Source organism: Poecilia latipinna, unplaced genomic scaffold (genome assembly GCF_001443285.1).
Source record: "Poecilia latipinna isolate Pla-1442-1.1 unplaced genomic scaffold, P_latipinna-1.0 Scaffold257, whole genome shotgun sequence".
Classification (NCBI taxonomy): domain Eukaryota; kingdom Metazoa; phylum Chordata; class Actinopteri; order Cyprinodontiformes; family Poeciliidae; genus Poecilia; species Poecilia latipinna.
This window is the reverse complement of record NW_015112873.1, coordinates 205,775-224,747: the sequence shown is the minus strand read 5'-3', so window position 1 is coordinate 224,747 and position 18,973 is coordinate 205,775. Positions and strand designations below refer to the sequence as shown.

At 38.6% G+C, this 18,973-nt stretch overlaps 3 protein-coding genes across 14 annotated transcripts in view; all 3 read right to left on the bottom strand.

Moving 5' to 3' along the window:
• The window catches only part of nr1h5 (nuclear receptor subfamily 1, group H, member 5), a 26,081-nt gene extending 25,513 nt beyond the window's left edge, over positions 1 to 568 (bottom strand). For all 3 annotated transcript variants that reach the window (XM_015033107.1, XM_015033108.1, XM_015033110.1), the window contains exon 1: positions 250 to 568. In XM_015033107.1, coding sequence (XP_014888593.1) covers positions 250 to 346 — 97 coding nt within the window. In that variant the 5' untranslated portion in view covers positions 347 to 568. The remainder of the gene's footprint in view (positions 1 to 249) is intronic.
• Positions 569 to 4,290: 3,722 nt separating this feature from the next.
• On the bottom strand, positions 4,291 to 12,052 carry slc66a1 (solute carrier family 66 member 1). 7 transcript variants are annotated; one of them, XM_015033105.1, is made up of 8 exons: positions 11,951 to 12,052; positions 8,870 to 9,063; positions 8,658 to 8,787; positions 8,268 to 8,355; positions 7,553 to 7,707; positions 7,359 to 7,451; positions 5,936 to 6,121; positions 4,291 to 5,086 (listed from the first exon to the last, which is right to left on the bottom strand). In XM_015033105.1, exons 2-8 carry the CDS (start codon positions 9,058 to 9,060, stop codon positions 4,991 to 4,993), a joined length of 939 nt encoding a protein of 312 aa, XP_014888591.1. In that variant the 5' UTR covers positions 9,061 to 9,063; positions 11,951 to 12,052; the 3' UTR covers positions 4,291 to 4,990. The 7 variants fall into 7 exon arrangements, with proteins under 7 accessions (XP_014888591.1, XP_014888592.1, XP_014888586.1 ...); XM_015033106.1 differs by having other exon boundaries at positions 8,870 to 9,066; positions 11,951 to 12,033; XM_015033100.1 differs by lacking the exon at positions 11,951 to 12,052 and adding an exon at positions 10,326 to 10,674 and having other exon boundaries at positions 8,870 to 9,066.
• Positions 12,053 to 12,949: 897 nt separating this feature from the next.
• The window catches only part of trim33 (tripartite motif containing 33), a 35,096-nt gene continuing 29,072 nt past the window's right edge, over positions 12,950 to 18,973 (bottom strand). For 2 of the 4 annotated variants that reach the window (XM_015033096.1, XM_015033098.1), the window contains 3 exons: positions 18,496 to 18,648; positions 16,073 to 16,123; positions 12,950 to 13,663 (listed from right to left, as the gene is read on the bottom strand). In XM_015033096.1, coding sequence (XP_014888582.1) covers positions 13,442 to 13,663; positions 16,073 to 16,123; positions 18,496 to 18,648 — 426 coding nt within the window. In that variant the 3' untranslated portion in view covers positions 12,950 to 13,441. The remainder of the gene's footprint in view (positions 13,664 to 16,072; positions 16,124 to 18,495; positions 18,649 to 18,973) is intronic. The other 2 variants (XM_015033097.1, XM_015033099.1) reach the window with 1 other exon arrangement.

The window sequence follows — 18,973 nt, the reverse complement described above, 5'->3', positions numbered from 1 at the left end:
GGCGCTGGCCCAAAAAAGGTTGAGAAACACTGGTCTATAGTAAAATAATGTAACATTTATTTTGCGTGTAATCTAGAGGTGCAAATACTGAAAAAATACCTAAATTGTGCTTTTTAAAGTTAAGTCTTTGATCCTATAAGATTCTTTGATAGACCTTCCATAGATGCACCTAAAAATATAAAAGATGGAAAAGCCAAAACTCCGTGTTCATGCTGTTAAGAATGAGCGTGGAGTGTATTGGAGACTCACCGTAGTACTGGAGCGGCTCAGCGGAGCAGTAACTCTCCGAGGTGGAGAGATACCCCCCTGCTGAAAAGCTCATCTCAGACTCCGTCCACTCTCTCATCTGGACCCAGAAATCCTCTCTCCAGTCTGTGACCTTTAAGTCTATTTTCTCGCTCCAAGAAAACACAAAAGCAGTCTGAGAATTCACACAGAACGTGACGGATCTGGATGGTGAGGAGACATTCCTTAATCCCCACGATGTGTTCAGGTCTCTACGACTGATATATACTTAAAAAAAACCACACACACACACACAGAGAGAGAGGAAGAGTGCAGCTGAGGCTCTTCGTCAGTGGTGATGAAGTGCTGGAGGAGGGCCTGAGCGTCCCTCAGGGGTAGACAAAAGGGAAAGTGGGGACACCCAGGAAGGACGGGGCTGGAACCGCTGTCCAAACAGCTGGACCTGACTGCGACTTGATAAATCATGAGACCTCCGAGATATTCAACACTCACTGCACGTCAGAATGTATGAATGCGAAGTTGTTTGTTTCCCAGAGCAGAAGAAAGTAAATATATCACTTTTTTTTTACGAGCCTAAATGTTGTTTTTTTAGTGTTGTACAAACCATATGAACAGAATCGTTAAAAGTTTGTCCATCCCCATCCCAGGCCCTGGGAGTTTGTTTACTCTTTCCTTTTGTTTACTGCTGATTTGTTTGCACTGCAGTTAATATTAGACAGCAGTTAATACTGAAGGGTCTCCGGGACCTCCGACTTCCCGAGCAAGACGGTTCAGCCAAAGCACCAGGGTGTCTAGGCCTGTCCTGCCGGAGGAAGACAGAGGAGCGACCCCGACCCGGGGCATGTAGGCCCTTGAGCGCGGGGCCGCTAAGACGTGCAGCGTGTTTACGGTGGATTGATGGTGTCCTCCCAGCCCGCTGTCATCCCCTCTCACTGACTCGATGTGGGAGCCGGCAGGAGGTGAGAGGGGGAGACAATCATTCTTTCTGAAGCTGAAAGCTTTTCTCAGTGAGAAGGAAAGCAGGAATGTTTCTGTATGGTACACGCCGTCTTTAAGGGATTTCTCTTGTAATCCTAAGCGAATTACTCATGATTAGTCTGACTTAAAGTATGCTCAAGTATGCTAAAATTTAACATACTTAATATGTTTGTTTTTCACCAGGGTAACTTTAATCCTATTCCTGGATTTGAAGTATCGCTTGAGATTACTCGTTACTGGAAAGAAAGTGGTACGATTACTGATACGGAAACTCGGGGTTAGTCAGGGACCTTCAACTTTCACTTTTCGGAATCGTGACTTCAGGATCAATCTTGATGATGCCAAGACTTCTGAGCTGAGGTTTGACAGAGGCCAAAGCACCAAGAAATAGTTTGATTTCTGTTGATTGGTTCACAGGGGAGATGAGGAGTGGAGGAGTGTTTCTGTCTTAGAAAAAAAGGGTGATTGAACGCACAATGTGACTGGCAGGGGTAATTTTAGATAAAAGAACAATAGATCTGAATGTTATCAGCATAGAAATGATCAACTGTGTTGGAGCCAAACTCGAGGTTGGGGAGTTCAGAGGAACTTCATGGGCAAATCTGTTCCATTTTTCTGACATGGAAATGGAGAATTCCTACTTCCCATTACAAACACAATGAACCAAGTGTCCTTTTGGTAACACGGTACTGAATTAACAACTGAAGTTAAAAACGACTCTGTATGGTTTCACCAAATGTAAAATTTGGTGCAGAAATGTCCAGCATTGAGCTGCAGACCAGTCATAAAAACAGAAAATCTGTCAAAATGACATGTGTTTAGTAGGACTCAGTTGATCTGCAAACTCTTTATCACCTTAGAGTGGAGTGTAGCATGAAAACCGAATCTGGCATAAATACAAAGTAGAGGGGGGGTTATTGTTGAACCATATTTCATTCCACGAATCTGACAAGTCCAGCAGTAATGAAGCATCCGCCTAATAGTCTCCGACCTCTGACAGATATACGGAGGACAGAGAGCAGACAAGTGGGGCCGAGAGAGGCTCTAAATGATGGAGACGACATCTGACAGTGCAGATGTCACCGTGGATCTTCTGGAGGTGTCAGGCTGTTGGACACATTGTTGATTGCAGGCCTAAGTACGAGGACTTGTCCCAAGGGAGAGGAGTGTCATAGAGAGAAGAAGAAGAGGAGGAAGAGGAAGGACAATTGGGACATTAGGAACATCACATCAAGACTTCTAAAAAATGTGCTCCGAAAAACAGAGGATGTGAAAAGATAAGACGAACCCCTCAGAATTTCTAAACAAACCGATTGGAGTGTTCAGACCTTCAAACTCATTAGTCCCTCATAACTCAAGCTGTGAGAGATAAATCCAGCACTTCATAAATCCCGCCCTGGACACAGTATCTGTCTGTCTGTCTTTATCGGTGTGCTGGGCGGTAGCTGTGGCTCGATAATGACCTGTTTTGTTTACTGACGCACTCAAAGGAGCCGGCTCTCACTTTAAAGTGGCCCCTGGATTTAGAGAGCAAAGTCCACGGCCCACATCTGAACCAGGACAGGAGAGGGAGGGCTTCGGGACGTCACGGGGAAGAATGTCCACATCTTTTGTGTTCAGATATTTTCCTCCATTCCACAAATCTGTGACAAGTCCAATGATGGACATAAGAGTACCAGATACAAATACTCTTTATATATAAAGAGCAGCAGTAAAATATGCCACAACGTTCCCTAGCTTTTGACCAGTGCCGGTCCTAAGGGATAGGCAATCTAAACGGCTGATTAGCAACCCCAAGTCATCAGAGGACTCCTGTAAATGCCTGGATTTTAACTTTTGCACCCAATTCCTGTTTATAAAAAACACTGAAGTTGATGTTTGTGCTTCTCACACCACCCTGGGGAAAGAACCATTTAAACGGACCATTAAAACCCTTGCAGCGTTCCCAATGATGTGGGTTGTGTAAACTTCTGATAGACACTGTATTAGCAAACTAAACTGGCAGAGGCAAAAAAAAAAAGATTAAACTAAGAGAGTTTCTACTGTTTTTTAAATGTTCATTAATATCTGGTATTATTTTGTCTCACTGTTGCCTTTCACCAACAACACCATCCACTGAATCCTAAAGTCATTCTGTTTGCTGCTTTTAGGGTTTTTCTCCGATGAGCAGTTTGTGTTTCAGCATCTTTTCGTCTTGCCCAGCCTTCACCTATTTTGGGGGGCGTTGGCATGTTGACAGCACTGAGATTTTTCTCACCTCAGCTCATTTAGTGTAAACCAACATTTTCCAATGAGACGTACATATCACTTAGACATACAGTAGAAAAGCAAACAGTCTTTTGTGCAACAGGGGAAATGTGATAAACAAATCTGGTATTGTAAATAACAGAATAAAGAGTTTGAAGTTGTGCCGTATGGGACCTATTTGGTTGAACTTACTGGCAGGAAGAGTGAAAAAAGTTCTTGCAGGAACTGGAAGCGTCTCATTAAGACATTCCCAGCATATACTGTTTATAAACAGGCTCTTGTTCATCGCTGGTGATGGATGGACGTGTCCTGCTGCTGACTCTTCCTGCAAACCTCCCCGACTCCCCTTCTAACAAGCTTTCTGCCACTGTTTCACCACAAACACACACATCGCTATGGACCTGATATTTTATGTTTCAGTATCACCTCCTCGCTGGGTGGGCCGCTTTCAGGGTGTGTGATTTCACGGAGGAGGGAACGTGCGTTAGGAGGGAGAACGATGCAGCAGAAGGGTCAGCGTGACTCCGCTAATGAAGAAAAACTGCTTGGCTGTCGGGAGCAGGTCAAGGTCACGCAGAGGAGCTGGACACAGATCCATGCCACAGTTTTCAGATTCTTATTTGAGATATTCTGAAAATCATTTCCTTTTCACTTCACGGATATGTCCTGCATTGTGTCGCTGTCTAATGAAATCCAAATGAAGTTGCATTAAAATGTGCGATTGTGACAAAATGTGAAACTTTTACAAGTTACTGGTTAATAAAAGTATCTGAGGAGGGAAAAACCCTCAAGTTACGAGTCAGACGCAATATCACGACATCGTCTTTGTTTTGTTTATTTCTTTACAGTACACGGACCGACTAGCTATGTTTATCACTTCCAATATAAAACCAACGTTCGCTTCAAAATGTGCAAAACCACACAATAAAATGTGCAAATTAAAAAGGCAAAAAAAAAAAAAAAAAAAAAAATTTTTTTAAGACAGTTTTAAAACTCAGCTGGTCATGCATCTTCACAAAAACATCGAGTAAAAACCTGAAACTACAAGGAAAATATGAACAGTCTGCATAAAAGATCTGTCAACACTTCTGACATGTTTTTTGCTGCAGGTTAAGGGGAGAGCAGATGTAGATACAAGGTTTATATGTCTTAAAATCTTAAAAGGACAATACCAGACAGTGGAGTTATTCTGGCACATTTCACCACCACAGACAGGGTTGGATGTGGAGGTTCAGAAACTTTACAGCACCGTAGTTGTTTCAGAGGAAACCTCTGTGGAATGGTCTAGTCTGAATGCTTGACGTTACGACTCAGAGCTCCATGTCCGACGTCTGAAACCCAGACACTAAAAAGCAGATAAAATAAGAAGTTTTATCTGTACTTCCATTGCGGCAATAAAAAACAAAACCATCTGTAAACATTAATCAGGACGAACATATAATAAATAAAAACTAAAACTGATTAAAACTGAGTTCGATTGGAGTTGAGCTTCTCTCCAGGATCTCCTCCGTCTGTCGGTTCAGCTCGGGATCAGAGGCGCCGTCTCATCAGTTCCCAGGCTGCCGTTCACGTTCTGAACCGGAGCCTTGCGGTAGATCAAGAACTGCACTGAGATCTGAGCGGCAAGGTTAAGGAAATAAAAGAACGAGATCATTTAGTCTGGAAATTGAGATATTTTCCAATAACCCATTTGTTTTCCCCATACATATCCAGATGCAGAAATGACTTAAATTTCATACTTTTCTAGGCGAGGTCATGGACCCCGTGTATTGGGTTTATACATTGAAATCAGGCATGTGGACAGAGTGCAGTCCAACACAGCGGGCGGTTGTAAATGAAGGTGGTCTAAAAAGTACAAAAAGCAAAGTGAGTTAATGTCAGTCACATCACTGACTCTTACCAACCAGGCAGCTGCAGCTGATCCAGAACCCTGCTGCTCGAGTTCTGACTAAAACCAGGAAGATAGAGCACTAACACCAGTTTTAAAGTCCTTCCACCGGCTCCCTGTCGCTCAGAGAATAGACTCTAAAATACTGTAGTTAGTTTATAAATCACTTAACGGCTTAGAACCACAACACATTAAAGATCAACTTACCAGACCACTAAAGTCTTCTGGTTCTGGTTCTGCTCTCCAGAGCCAAACACAGAGAAGCAGCATTCAGCTTCTATGCATGATGCTGAAAAATATTTTTCCACTCATTAAAACGTTGGTTATTTTGGGCAAAGACTGCAGCTGCAGCTTCATCTGATAAAACACTAGCATTGGAGTTTTGCGACAAAGCAGCCAACAGGGGGCGCCGAGGTAAGCTTTTTTTTTTACTCCCGTTTCCCATAGATTGGGGATCCGGTGCATTCACTGCTGAATACTTTGTTTCAAACACAACCAGAGGATGTAGAACAGAACCTGACAGCCATCGTCTCTACTTGGCGCATTGTGCAGCAGCATCTCTCTGTGGAAGGATACGATGAGGTCCAGGGTGAGCGTTCCGAGGCTGCCGATGAGCCAGGGCAGGTGATGGACCAGGTAGCTTCTCTCGCCGTGGCCCCGCTCAGGGTTCTTCAATAAGACACTCAGGCCGTAGGTAGTGTTCCCCAAGATGACGAGAGCAAACAAGAAGTAAGACACTCCCTCCGTCGACTTCCTCTTAAACTGCGACGAGAAACGAGACGACCGCAAGGGAAGTGAATCGTCTGAATGAGGGATGTGGAACGTTTTCATTTTCTACCTACTCATGTTCATGTACACACTGTTCCCACACAGGGAACAGCAGGTTTTTGTTTTTACACTGGATTATATTCACTTAAATTTTTGCAGTTAACAAGAACATTGAATCTGTCATTTCTCACTTGGATGAGTTGTTTTTCTCCTTTAGTCTCTTGGATACTAACAGAACTCTTCAGTAATGTCTTGTAACACAGAAGATGCACCCTGTTCTCTAGAAAACATGCTCATCAGTACTTCAATGTAATGAAAACTTTGACCAGTTTAGACCCCAAATTGGTCTCTATGCATTCCCACTTTGATCCTTCTAATTTACCAACAAAATTAAAAAAAATTTTAAAAAAGCTTTACCAAGTAAATGTACTTGAACTGCAAGCTGCTCTTTTGACCTTCCACAATGGTTCTTAACAGCATCGACTAAAAATGATAAAGAACAACTTAAGTTTTAAAAATAGATATAATAATAAATGCAGGTTTTAGCCATTTCCCAGTTTTTTCCCCATAGAATAATTACATTTAATTTCCACAGTAGAATGGCACAAACATCATCTGTCATTTTTATTTACATCTATGTTTCTCGTTCTGAGGCTGGAAACTATGTGCAAACATCAACATCACATATTACGTTTCTGAACACGTTTTATGTTTTTCTTCGTACTAAAATCTAAAAACAGGGATAAAAAAAGTTACTATTTTAAAACAACAGGTTTCCTGCAGGAGGTAACAAAAATTTTAGGACGTCTTTACATCAAAAGATCAGGTAATATTTGTGGCTCTAAAACCATTTAAATAGCTCAGAGATCATTAAAATTATGGAAAAAATGGCACCTAACTGGTGACTGAGCACCATAGTTTTTTGATATTGCTACATGTGCATAAACAGACAGACATTTCACTTAATAAATTATACAAAAAAAAGTTAGTTCCACTAAAGCTAGCCCAAGTTCTTGCATCCCTTGGCTTTTGTCCTATGAATTTATTGTTTTTATTGTAGTTTGAGATTTTCAGGAGCTACAGAGACAAACCATCATAAAAAAATAAAATGCTGAACTCTAATTTAATTTAATTGAAAGTCAAATCGGACACGACACGGCCAAAACTGCTAAGGCATGAAACGGCATCAACATTCCTTGAACATTTTTGCAAACCTGCTTGTCATACTCACATTTGTGTGCATTTGTGGCAGCCTAGAGCAGAGGTAGAGGACGGATGACACCGACCCAATGGAGAAACCAATAATCTCTCTAGGGGTAAAAGGCTGGGGTAAAGAGGGGTAGATTTAACGTTACCAATAACCAAAAAACAGCCAGACATAACTAGTTAACTTCATTCAGATAAGTAGATCATAACAGGTCTGACCTGAATAGAGCTAGTGTCAGTGGTTGAGAGCAAAGAGCGGCTCCTGAACCCAGAGAAGATCATTTCAGGTTCGGGGTCGACCCCAGGGAGGTGGGCCAGACCAGCAGTCAGGCCCAGAACGCAAGAAATGCCCACGACGTTCAAAACTGTTCTCCCTGGTGAAGATGTGAAAGCAGAGGTCGACATCAGCACAGAAAACTGAAGCAGGTACAAAAAACATGATGTTAGAGTAACGTTGACTCACTGTTTATCAGTCAGAAACGTATAAAGCTTGCTTTTAGCACATAACTATTTCAAATTTAGTTATTATAGCCGTCTCTCCAAAATGTCTTACTGGGACGATATCAATATCCAATATTAATATTGCTAAAGTTTATTTTGCATTTCCATGGAAATAAATATTAGCTCCTAACATTGGCCCAGTTTTATTCATCAGACCGTTATCAATATGCTGATAAATGACTGCTACTGGCCAACACCAATGTTAGAGCCAATATGTTGCTAATCATTATTGCACATAAACAGTATATTTAGTATATTTTATGTGTGGATTTTGAGGTCCGGTTTTGTGAGGAGCCTCAGGGTTTACATGTCTCCTACTTTGTTGTTACTGCAAACTTTGGTGTTAAATACAATCCAAATGAGCTGGATAATATTTAAGAATATTCAGTAAGATAAAAACAAAACTTTAATTAACAAAAGTGAAAATACTCACTGTGAACCATTCTGTGTCTCATTTTGTAGTATGTGTACATGGCAAGCATCAGCAGGTCGGCCAAGACATAATAAATCGCTGTGTAGGTCTATATGACAGGGACAAACAGATACACACGTCTCAGGTGGACAAAAAACTGTTTCCTATGAGTTCACATGCTTCAAACTGACTAAAATAATTAATTGATACAAGAATATTCCATAACAATGTGCTTTCATTAATAAGAATGCATTACATGGTCATTTATTAGCATTCTGGTATAGTTGTTTTTTATTGTCTTAAAGGCAAAAACCATAAAACATTTCTTTAAAATCATGAATATTGAACATTTGACAAACTTGAAAAAAGATATTTAAGTCGTTTCTGTAAAAAAAGAAAAAAAAAAATCACCTGAAGTGGAAGCTGGTCAGCCAGAAAGGAGCCAATCAGATTGCAGGAATCGCCTCCCAACCACAGCAGCAGAAACCAGACTGATAGGGCACTGTCCATATTCCCCTTTTTACAGGAACTGTAGTACTGACTGTAACCAGACAGAGAGCAGAGTTAACTTTACATGACAGTTAAACAAAACTACAAAACTGACTAAAAGAACAAACCCTTACGGAAGAGAGGACACCATGAAACAGACGATGGACAGGAGACCCAGGCAGACGCTGGCCATGTCCCTCGCATCCTGGGCGCATTCCCCCAGGCCTTCCCAAACCCACTGGGAGCCATTCGGACACAACGAGCTGAAGTTTCCTGAATCTGTCCATCCGGGCGAGCTCAGGGTGAAGACGTTGCCTTTCCACATAGTCTGCTGGTCAAGAGACACGTCTGTCAGTGAATACTAGAAGTTTCAAATTCACCAACTAAATAAGCAGAGAGAGGAAATGGGCCAAATCTTAGTTCTGATGGGTGAGTCGCAGATCAAATAAGGAAAAAACTTTGACTTTTCCAGCCCTCTTTATTCATGACATACTTATAAAACAACAACAATAATAATAATAATAATAATAATAATAATAATAATACAATCACCTTTAGCAGGCTATTCATGCTTAAACACTACTCAAAATATACTTCTGCAAAAAAGAGAGGAACAACATTGCTCCACCATGACGAAAAAGACTCATAGCCTTTTTTGTCTTGAACGCTGCATAGACATGGTGTCAGCAGGTGTGGCACAACCAGTTATTAGTTTTAGATGGTAATTACTTTTTCACATAAGCAGGACTGATTCTGATTGCTGTTTATGCAATTAATAAAGGACATGTTAACTTCAAAACTGCATTTTGTATTAAAATTAGTTTCATGACCTAAAATGAATCTGTCCATCCAGACAGACAAAAGAGAAACCCATAATGAATATGCAAAGGTCGAACTATTTTTACTGCATGGTTTGAGGCATAATTTGTAATATTCATGTAATTTCTTCATTTTAGGTTGAATTCAAAGCTACTGTCCCTATCAAAGAACATAAAGTGCATGTTTTCTTTGTTATGTATTAAAGTGCTTTAAAAAAAAGAAGAAAAATCAGAAAGGCAAGAGATAAAAAGCAAAACAAAACAAACAAAAAAACAGGAATTTGAATGGGCCAGAAAAGGTTTGCTTCCTTGTTGCATTTCTGTCAATGTTGTAAATTAAGTCTTCATAAAAAACGTTTTCTAAACAGATATTCAAGTAAAATACAGAAATAAACCACCAGACCTCAATGTGTCGCAACAATATAAGCAAGACCGACACTGTCCTTTAAAGGAGAGGAAGTAAACAAATTGTTTGTGTCGGCCATATGGCTCAAATGTCGAGCTCTGACAAAACAAACACATGAGCAACAAACTAATATCAAATAAAAAACATTGAACTCAGATGTTCAGGTAATGCATTTGACGAGGAAAATGGTTACCAGTAAAGGTCACAAATCTATAGAGATCAATATCAAAACAATAAACACACTCTCTACTAGCTATTGCAGAGATTAGCAACAAAAGCTACCTACACTGCCTCCCATAGATGACCGTTTTGGTTCAACTTTAAGCCAACAATGTGAACATGAATAATATTTGATGTTTGCCTTGCCTGTGTAGCCGCTGACACGCCTGTGGATTCGTTTCTACGCACAAAAACGTCGATCCCGAAGTTGGGAACATACCATTGAAGAACACAGTAAATACCAGCGACTGTATTGTCTTCCCAACCGCGCGCTGATTGGTTGATTTTATAAAAACGCATCCGCAAACGTAGTCATGCGCATGCGTGACTAAATATGGCAGGCCATTTTAACATAAATTCGGGTTTGTCTGACTATCCGTAATTACGTTCCAGATATCTAAAAATGCATTTTGACTAGACAAAACTACACGTTGACTATCCGGAATTGTAATTTGAGATATCTGCATTTACATTCTGACTTGTAAGAATAATAATTCAAGACATCTCAAATGACGTCACTGGAACACAATTTAAGATATCTTGAATTATGACTAGTCAAAATTACAATTTTAGATATTTGAAGTAGGAATTGCGTGGAAGCCCCTTTGTGCTGTCCAGTCCAAACAGTTGCCTGCAGAATTTTATGTTTGCTGCACAAAAATGTTAGTAAATACCACAGAGCTCGGCAATGTTGGATATGCAGAGAACACAAAACTTCATAAACTGTAAGACTGCTTCTGAAATCTGCAAAGAATTTCCTGTTTATTAATTTCTGACAAACCAAATTTACTGAAAAACTTTGAAAAGCTAAAATTTGAAAAGCTAAAATTGCTACTGTCAAACCATTTTCAACATCAAATGGGTGCATTTTCAAACATCTTTTGTTTTTTTCTATTTTTCATTGCTTTATTAAACTTTCAAATTTCTACATGTCAGGGAAGTTTTGACTATACAGAATACATCAAGATATGAGTAATGTCATTCTGACTAGTCAGAATGTTAAAAAATACAATTCAAGATATCTCTAATTTGGTTTTGTCTAGTAGCCGTTATTTGCTTTTAAAATATCTACAATTTAAATTTTGCTAGTCAAAACTACAAATCAATCCAAAAATACATTTAATCTCCATATAAGTCAATGGTAAAACTGACGTCATTTCGACTAGTCAGAATGTCATTAGAGATACCTCAAATAGATATTTTGTCTAGTCAAAATATAGTTAGAGATATCTCAAGTCACTAAAACGTCTAGTCATAAAACAATTTGAGATATCTGGAATGTAAGGGTGGTAAAACCAAATTTATGTTAAAACGGCCTGCCATATATCCCAAAAAATACATGCGGTTTTGGTTGAGCAACTCTGAGCAAAGCTCCAAACTACGAAAATAAGGGAAAAAAGAGAAAAAAACACCACATAGTATACATTTCTCAGCATATATAAGCAACCTCATTAACCTACATTAATTCTGTAACTAGTTCTAAGCCGATATGAACCTTTAGGTCTCGTACATTCCTCATTAAATGACAAACCCACCAAAGATTATAGAGCTACGTTCGCATTTTCCATGTTTTACTACAAAATGTCCCCGCTATCATAATTGTTAACGTAGATTACGTTAACAGTTATGTTCATTATAATCTCTTAAACAGTGCGTAACCCTCAAAACAACTGGAAAAGAAAACCAAGTTGCGTTAAATCAGAAAAGTAAACTTTTTAACGTATAACTATATTTATTAAAACGCATGTGAACAGAGGAAAGACACAACATACCTGAAAGGCTATTAAAACCCGAAGCTGAATCTAAAACACAAACTGGTCTTCTTCCACTTATTCTGCAGGTTTGTGGAGTTCTGCTCAGGTGTCAGCTGACCCGCCGTCAGACTGACGACTCAGCACCAAGTTCACTGATGTCAGCACGAGTGATTTTTTTAAGGTTCCCTGAAGTCACGTGCTTAGTTCCGACCTTAACCCCTCAAAGAACAAAAACCGAACAAATACAATCTTATCAAATACTGAAACGGCACAAACATGCCTGTTGATTATCCACAAAAGAGGACATGAGAAAGTCAGCAGAACGTTCTGTAATGACTGAAGCCCAGGAGGACTCAGCGACTTCTTGAACATAAATAATCTATTGCAGTGAAGAAAGTAACTAGCGGCAACAAAATCACAACTTTAAATACTAATGAAAACTCCCTTTTAGATATTTTTTCCCCACATTACAACTACAAAATGTATTTTATTCGGATCAGTGATGTCGGATCACATGTCACAATATGTGACATATGTGACCCATATTGTGACAATGGCATGAAAAAAAGCCATTGTTGAAAGAAATCCAATTTGAAGTTTACCACAACCCAAATAGACAGAAAACGTGGAAAGTGGGGTGGTCTGGTCAGATCATTTTGTTAACCCGTCTGAATAGGGCTAAAACGATTGTTTTGAAATCGATAATTGAAATAGTCAACTAATTTAGTAGTCCATTAGTCAATTAATCAATTATTGATTAATAATTATAATTAATTAGTAATATTAATTATCATTATTATATTAATAATAAATAATGAATATTGTTAATTATTAATTAATGTTTGTTGCAGTTCTTACCCGCCATACTTTTTTTTTTTTTGGAGGGGACGGGGTTTAGCATCGTCACAGTAAACTGGATTATTTGAACGAATATTGCCATTTATCTTCCAGATGTTTTTGTTGCACCTGCAGCAGATAAACTTAAGGAAACGACAACCTGCTGTACAAATACCTTCCTCTGGTGTATTTCAAGAACAGGTTTTATTGACGCACCAAAACACCTATACTGTAGACTCTCTTATTTACACAACGTTTCCACAAAGTCATACAAATACTTAGTAGGCTCGATGTCAAAGCATAGATAATATACATCAAACAGAATAAGTCAAGTTAAATGCTTTTATAAAGAAATTGTTACAACTCTACAAATGCGAATGGATGATAGAAAACAAAACAAATCAGTTGGTAGCTACAACAGAACAAGAAGTCCTACTTCAAAATCTGTACAAGCGGGTCAGTGTCCTTGAAATAGAAGATCCATATTTATGCTCTAGGGAGGAAAAGGAATAAAATATGACAGAAGACTTGTAAATATTTCATTCCAAGGCAACAATCTAATGAGTTTGTTTAGAAAACGTCATACTTTTTGTCTCTCCAAAAAAAAAAAAAAGAGGCTGGGAGATGAAAGGAAGACAGTCTTTTAACTTCTCGTTTCTTTACGCTGGGCTTTTACTTGATGTGAACAACCTTGTCGTCCGTTTTCAACCGTTTGCGTCGCGGCTGAATGAAGTCCTCCTCGGAGTCCTCCGTGTCCACGAGCTCCCTCTCCTTCTCGTCGGAGGACCCGGGCTCCGGCGAGTCGGGGAAGTGTTGGTCCGGGAATATGTCCTGCAGCTTCTCCTCAAAGTACAGGCTCACCGCCTTACCAGATATCGCCATCTCTGATCCCGCCTGTCGGAGGAGGAAGGAAGAGGAGGAGGAAAAGGTCGGAGGAGAAGAAGAAGAGCGTGAGGAGTGACATAGAGAAGGAAAGGTGTGAGTACCGTTGAGTGTGGGCGGGATAGGGGAAACATGAGTGGGTTGGAGGCAGGAAGGAGGAAGAGGAGAATGAGGAGACAAATTAGATTTGGTTAAGACTCCTGGTGGCAAAGCGGCCCCAGCTCAACCGTGCTGTACAGAGCAAGGATGTCCTGCCTTCCGGTCCCACTGTGGCTCCATGAAACATCTCCGCTAGTGACTTACAGGTCAAAGAGGCTTGTTCAACAATACCCACCAAAAAACAAACAAAAGAAAACAATCTATTCCATAAAGGAGATTTCCAAGGTTGCGTAAGAATGTAATGAACATGGCTCAATAAAGAGCATTTCCACCCCATTACAGACAGAAAGAAAAGCTAACATACACTGATCAGAGGTAACATGAAACTTTATGTTGAAACCCTCAACACTGCTGAAGATAAAATTGTTGAATTAACATCAGTGCTGTAGATTTGTTTCAGACTTTTAGTGTATGTGTCCCAATACAATATATTTTTCCCTCTAACACGATAAAGATGTCGTAGCTTTGAGTATTGGATGACTCCAACCTAATGTGACATCAGCACGAATCATTCAAACTTTTATTGCTTACTCTGTAGTGTGGAACGTTACAAAAAGGTTTCATAAAGTGACATTACTCAGAGAACAATAGTCAAAAGCAATAGGCATGAGAACAATTGACCCATTTATTGTTAACCAATGGGTGTGTGCGCGCGGGATGCTGCTGGATAGAAACTGGGACAGAATAAATGCTGGAGCGGAGTGCTTCTATGAGATTTAAATACTTGTCTTTTGGATGATACTGGACCGAATTCCAATATCAGCATTAGCTACCTACATCATATATGCACTAATCTGCTTCCAACACTATTTGAAATGCGGTGCAGTCAAACTGTACAGAGGGTTTTTTATTTAAATACTTCCTTACTGTCAGAAACCATGTACTGAGGGAAGTGCAAAGTAACCAACGACTCACGTTTCATAATTGTTCCTGCTGATTTATAGAGCCGACTTCTCCTTTATGGAAAATCCCTGATTAGGCAACTTGCCAGAAATCTCACTGTAAAGATAAAGATATTCTACAATAAACGCATACAGAAACTGGTGTTTTATCTCCAATACAAGGTGCTGAACAACGTCCAAAATATCACTTATGTAGTTTTGTTTTTTGCTTTAATATATTATATTAAAAGAGTCCTGGAATGTCTGCTGTCTCTACTCTTAATACGGAAAATTACTGGCCCCTGCATCAGAGGCCAAACCTTTATGAAACCGGATATTGGGAATCGGTCGTATAACTCTGATCGGTGCATTTCTACAGATTTCCATTTCTCCTTTCCTCTAATGTGTTTTGTGCCGTTATATTCAGGTGCATTCACAGTAAATCTGGTCACTAGCATCCAAGATATTTCTTTAAAAACTGAAACTGCTTCAGTAAAAATTGTTACTGAAATAAGCTGCTAAACACGAAAGAAGCAGAGGATGCTAGTTGTCCTGTTAGGTGTCAATAAACGGCGTTTTACAATATTTCTTTCACTTTAGTCCAAGGCATTAAGATGAACTCAACTGGAAATAACATGTCAGACAAAAACAACCAAATAATCCCAAACCTGACAGATCCTGCACCAATACTCCAGCCTGACAGCTAAAGGAACATTTGCATAAGCAGCAGACTATCTAAAACTTTTCTTGGAGTTGATAAAACTAACCACTTAGACACGTTCAGTCATTTTACACATTTAAAAGCTTTTTTCTTTTTACTGTGTAACTTTAGAGTCTTCTATACAACTTTTCTATTTTTGAGCGACTTGAATGAGGCAAGCACACATTCAAATTGACTTGAGCAGCTCATTGCAGATCAACCCTGAAAGTTAATAAAAAAAACTCCTTTGTGTTAGTAATGTGAAACAAACTTGTCCTGTATGGTTAGTTCCTTAGATGTGAAGTCTACATTTGTTTGCAACATTAGTTTGTTTTATGTCAGTGAGCTTTATAACAGTGTCTTGTGTCAGCATCATATTTTCATGTTACACTCATTGTATTAAGCCAGCAAAACATAAAGTGAAATAAAGTGAAAACCTCGATCTGTAAGTGAAAACAGTAAGAGAAAAAGTGAAAGGAAAGCAAACTTAGTGACCCGTTTCGCCACTTAATGAGAAATAAGACCTGTGTCAACCAATTTTCAACATTTCGTTTTTCTTTTTCATAGGCGTACTGAATCTAAAGGCAGTTGTGAAGAGCTTCACTCGGGTCGTTTCCACACATTTCTTGGAGCCTCAGTGGGAGGGAACAGGAGACAGGTGCCCCATTTGAAACGGCTTACCTGGGTATTAATCTCTTTCTCCTCATCATAAACTTGGATTATTCGAGACATCTAAAGGGGGTAATAACATTACAACAAAGACAGTGAAGGAGGAGGAGAGAAGAATTCATAGCACAGGCAAGTTTAGTTCATAACAGATAAAGGAATCTGTTTCTTTTTAAACTGTGCTCAGTTAAATCACTGAGTCAAAAAAGTGCATCCATTAACAGCAAGTGAAGGTTGCAAACGACAAACGGAGAGCAACTTTTCCCCCTCTTTATACGTTTCACCATGTTGTTTTCTAGTCCAAATAATGTGCATCCAATAGTCTCTTCAGTTTTACATGATTTTCCCAATGAATAAATACCACCATGTGTACTTAATAAATATCTAGAATAAATATCATTTAATAAATGCCTAGAAACCTCCCTCTCTTATTAAGAATATGGATATTTTCACTCACAGTGAAAGTTTTTTTTTTAACACCCGTGTGGTTTACCAATGTGAAGCAGTGGTAGAAAAGTATTAGTAGTGAGTGGTGGAAAATGTGAAAAGAAGATGAGATGCCTTTAAACTCCACTTAACAATTAGTGCAAGCCAACACAACTGCAAGCATCACAACCAATATGTCAGGTTCAAAATGTGGTTAAAGTCATGAGCATACAAGTGCATCTCTTTTTAAAATATCATCGGAAAGTTAGTTCATAATGTGACATTCCCATTTTGCAGAGATAAACGGTGATGGATTAATTTGCTCTAGTCAGTTTTGAAGATTGTGGCCAACAGATGATGCTGCTAAGCCAAAAGTTAACTCCTCAGGAAATTAGGACATTATAACGGACCAATAAAAAAAGGAATATGGAAGCATTGGGTTACAGCCCACACAATCCTGTTAGCCCATTGACAGAGAAGCTACAGCGCCGCATCATAGATAAATTCATGGGAACGTTTTGTGGAAGAAAAGTAGAAAAGTGAAGTAGAACATCAGTAGTAGAAGTAACTGCTGCGTTTAGGCTCCTTGGAGTTTCACAGTGGCTCTTTTTAACTTTGGCTAAAAAATTAAGCCAGTTAATGTTTCTAACTTTAGATATCTTAACAATGAAATGTTTTTTAGTTTATTTCTGCAATATTTGTCCTGAATTTCCACAAAGAACGGCACTAAAAGTCCTAGTAATAGGTTTTAGATGTTGTCATTAGGGTGAAATCTGAGGGTTGTTTTTTTTTTAGTTTTGACTACTTTTTATCGTACAAAAAAAAAATAAAGATCCATACTCTGTTAAATTTTATATTTATCTTAAATCCTAAAACTAGAACTAAAACGATGGTTCATTAAAAATGACAAATTTCTAACAGTAGATATTTTAAAGCAGCAACACCTGCTTTAATGACTGTGGTTTATTTATTATCTGCAACCAACAATCATCTACATTAACACTTAAAATTTATAAATGTGTGTTCATAAATTTCTCCATTTGAAATGAATTGTTAAAATGTACTTTTTGACTATATTGCAATTTTATGGAGATGCAGATGTATCCCTTTAATGGCTTCAAAATAAAGGCGATCATGTTAAATACAAAACAATAATAATATGAATGAGCAGGTGGTAAAAATGTGGAATCACTACTCTTGGATGGAAATAAATTCAATTAAAAAATGAAACCATAAGCAGCTTGGGCGAGAGGTGAAATCAAGAACTATAAAAAAAATATTTGATTTATAGATTGCATTTAAAAGTCAAAATAGGAACTTCTCTTTTAAGCTACATCTCAGATTAATCATATAAAATGTCCTGATCACTGCTTCCATGTAGCCCCACTCTATTTACTTGATATGTAACTAAATGTTCATTACAAGTTTAAATGAATGAAATAAATGCTACTAATATGTGATATTTTGCATTCTGTCGACCTGTTGATCATCTGAAGTCAACCTTTATGTTCATCACTTGCACCTTATACATCTCAACAAAATGTAAATATTGTGAAAAAGTTCAATATTTTTGTTCAGAAAGTGAAGCACATACCCAGCTCATCTGTCAGCCGTGAAATTAGTTTGTCATGAAAATTACAAGAAACAAAGGCTCAAAATATTTCACCTATGCATAACAAAGCTATATAGTATGAGTTTTACTTTCTGAATTGAGTGACAAAAATGCTGAATCTTTCACAATTTAAAATAATTTTTTAAAAGAAGTTTGTGTTCCATAACATTTGAAAAATGTTTAATTTGGTTGTTTTTGGTGACACTTCTCTTGCTTTTGACCTACTGCTCCAACTGTAACTGAAGGAGAAAATAAATTTCATGAGCTTACATCCAAGAGTGGAGATTCTATATTTTCCAATAGGATTGCATAACCTCAGTGAACATCAGTGTGACTTATGTCTGCATGCAGTTTTAGTCACTGCCATTCCCCAAGCAGGTTGAAGACTCATGCTGCTCACCTCGTTGTATTTTGCACAATTTTTGAAGATGAGGCGCATGTCATCCACAAACTCCTGTATGGACTTGTAATACTGGGAGCTTCGCAGCTGCAGCTTCTTCTTCACCTTCTTTAGGTCCATGGGCTGCTTAATTATCTTGTAGTAATTGGGCACCTAGATCCAAAGACAGAGATACGTTGCATATTGAAATATTTCAAATAAAAAAAAAAGTGTTTATAAAATTGAGGTGTAGTTCTGGGGGATCTGGGAAAATAGTACAATTGTAAGATTTCTACTTCAGCTTGTACACAAGTAGAGTAAGTAAGTACAAAGCTGGTGTCTTAAGCAATATACTTAAAAAAAAAAGCTGCACAATATCAGAAAAACATCCAGTTTATGCCTCCATCTCGGTCACTGAAAATATACGTTTGCAGTATACAGTAGAGAAAAACAGTAGGGATGAATGACATTGTGCACTAATAAGTTATTGAATTAAAGC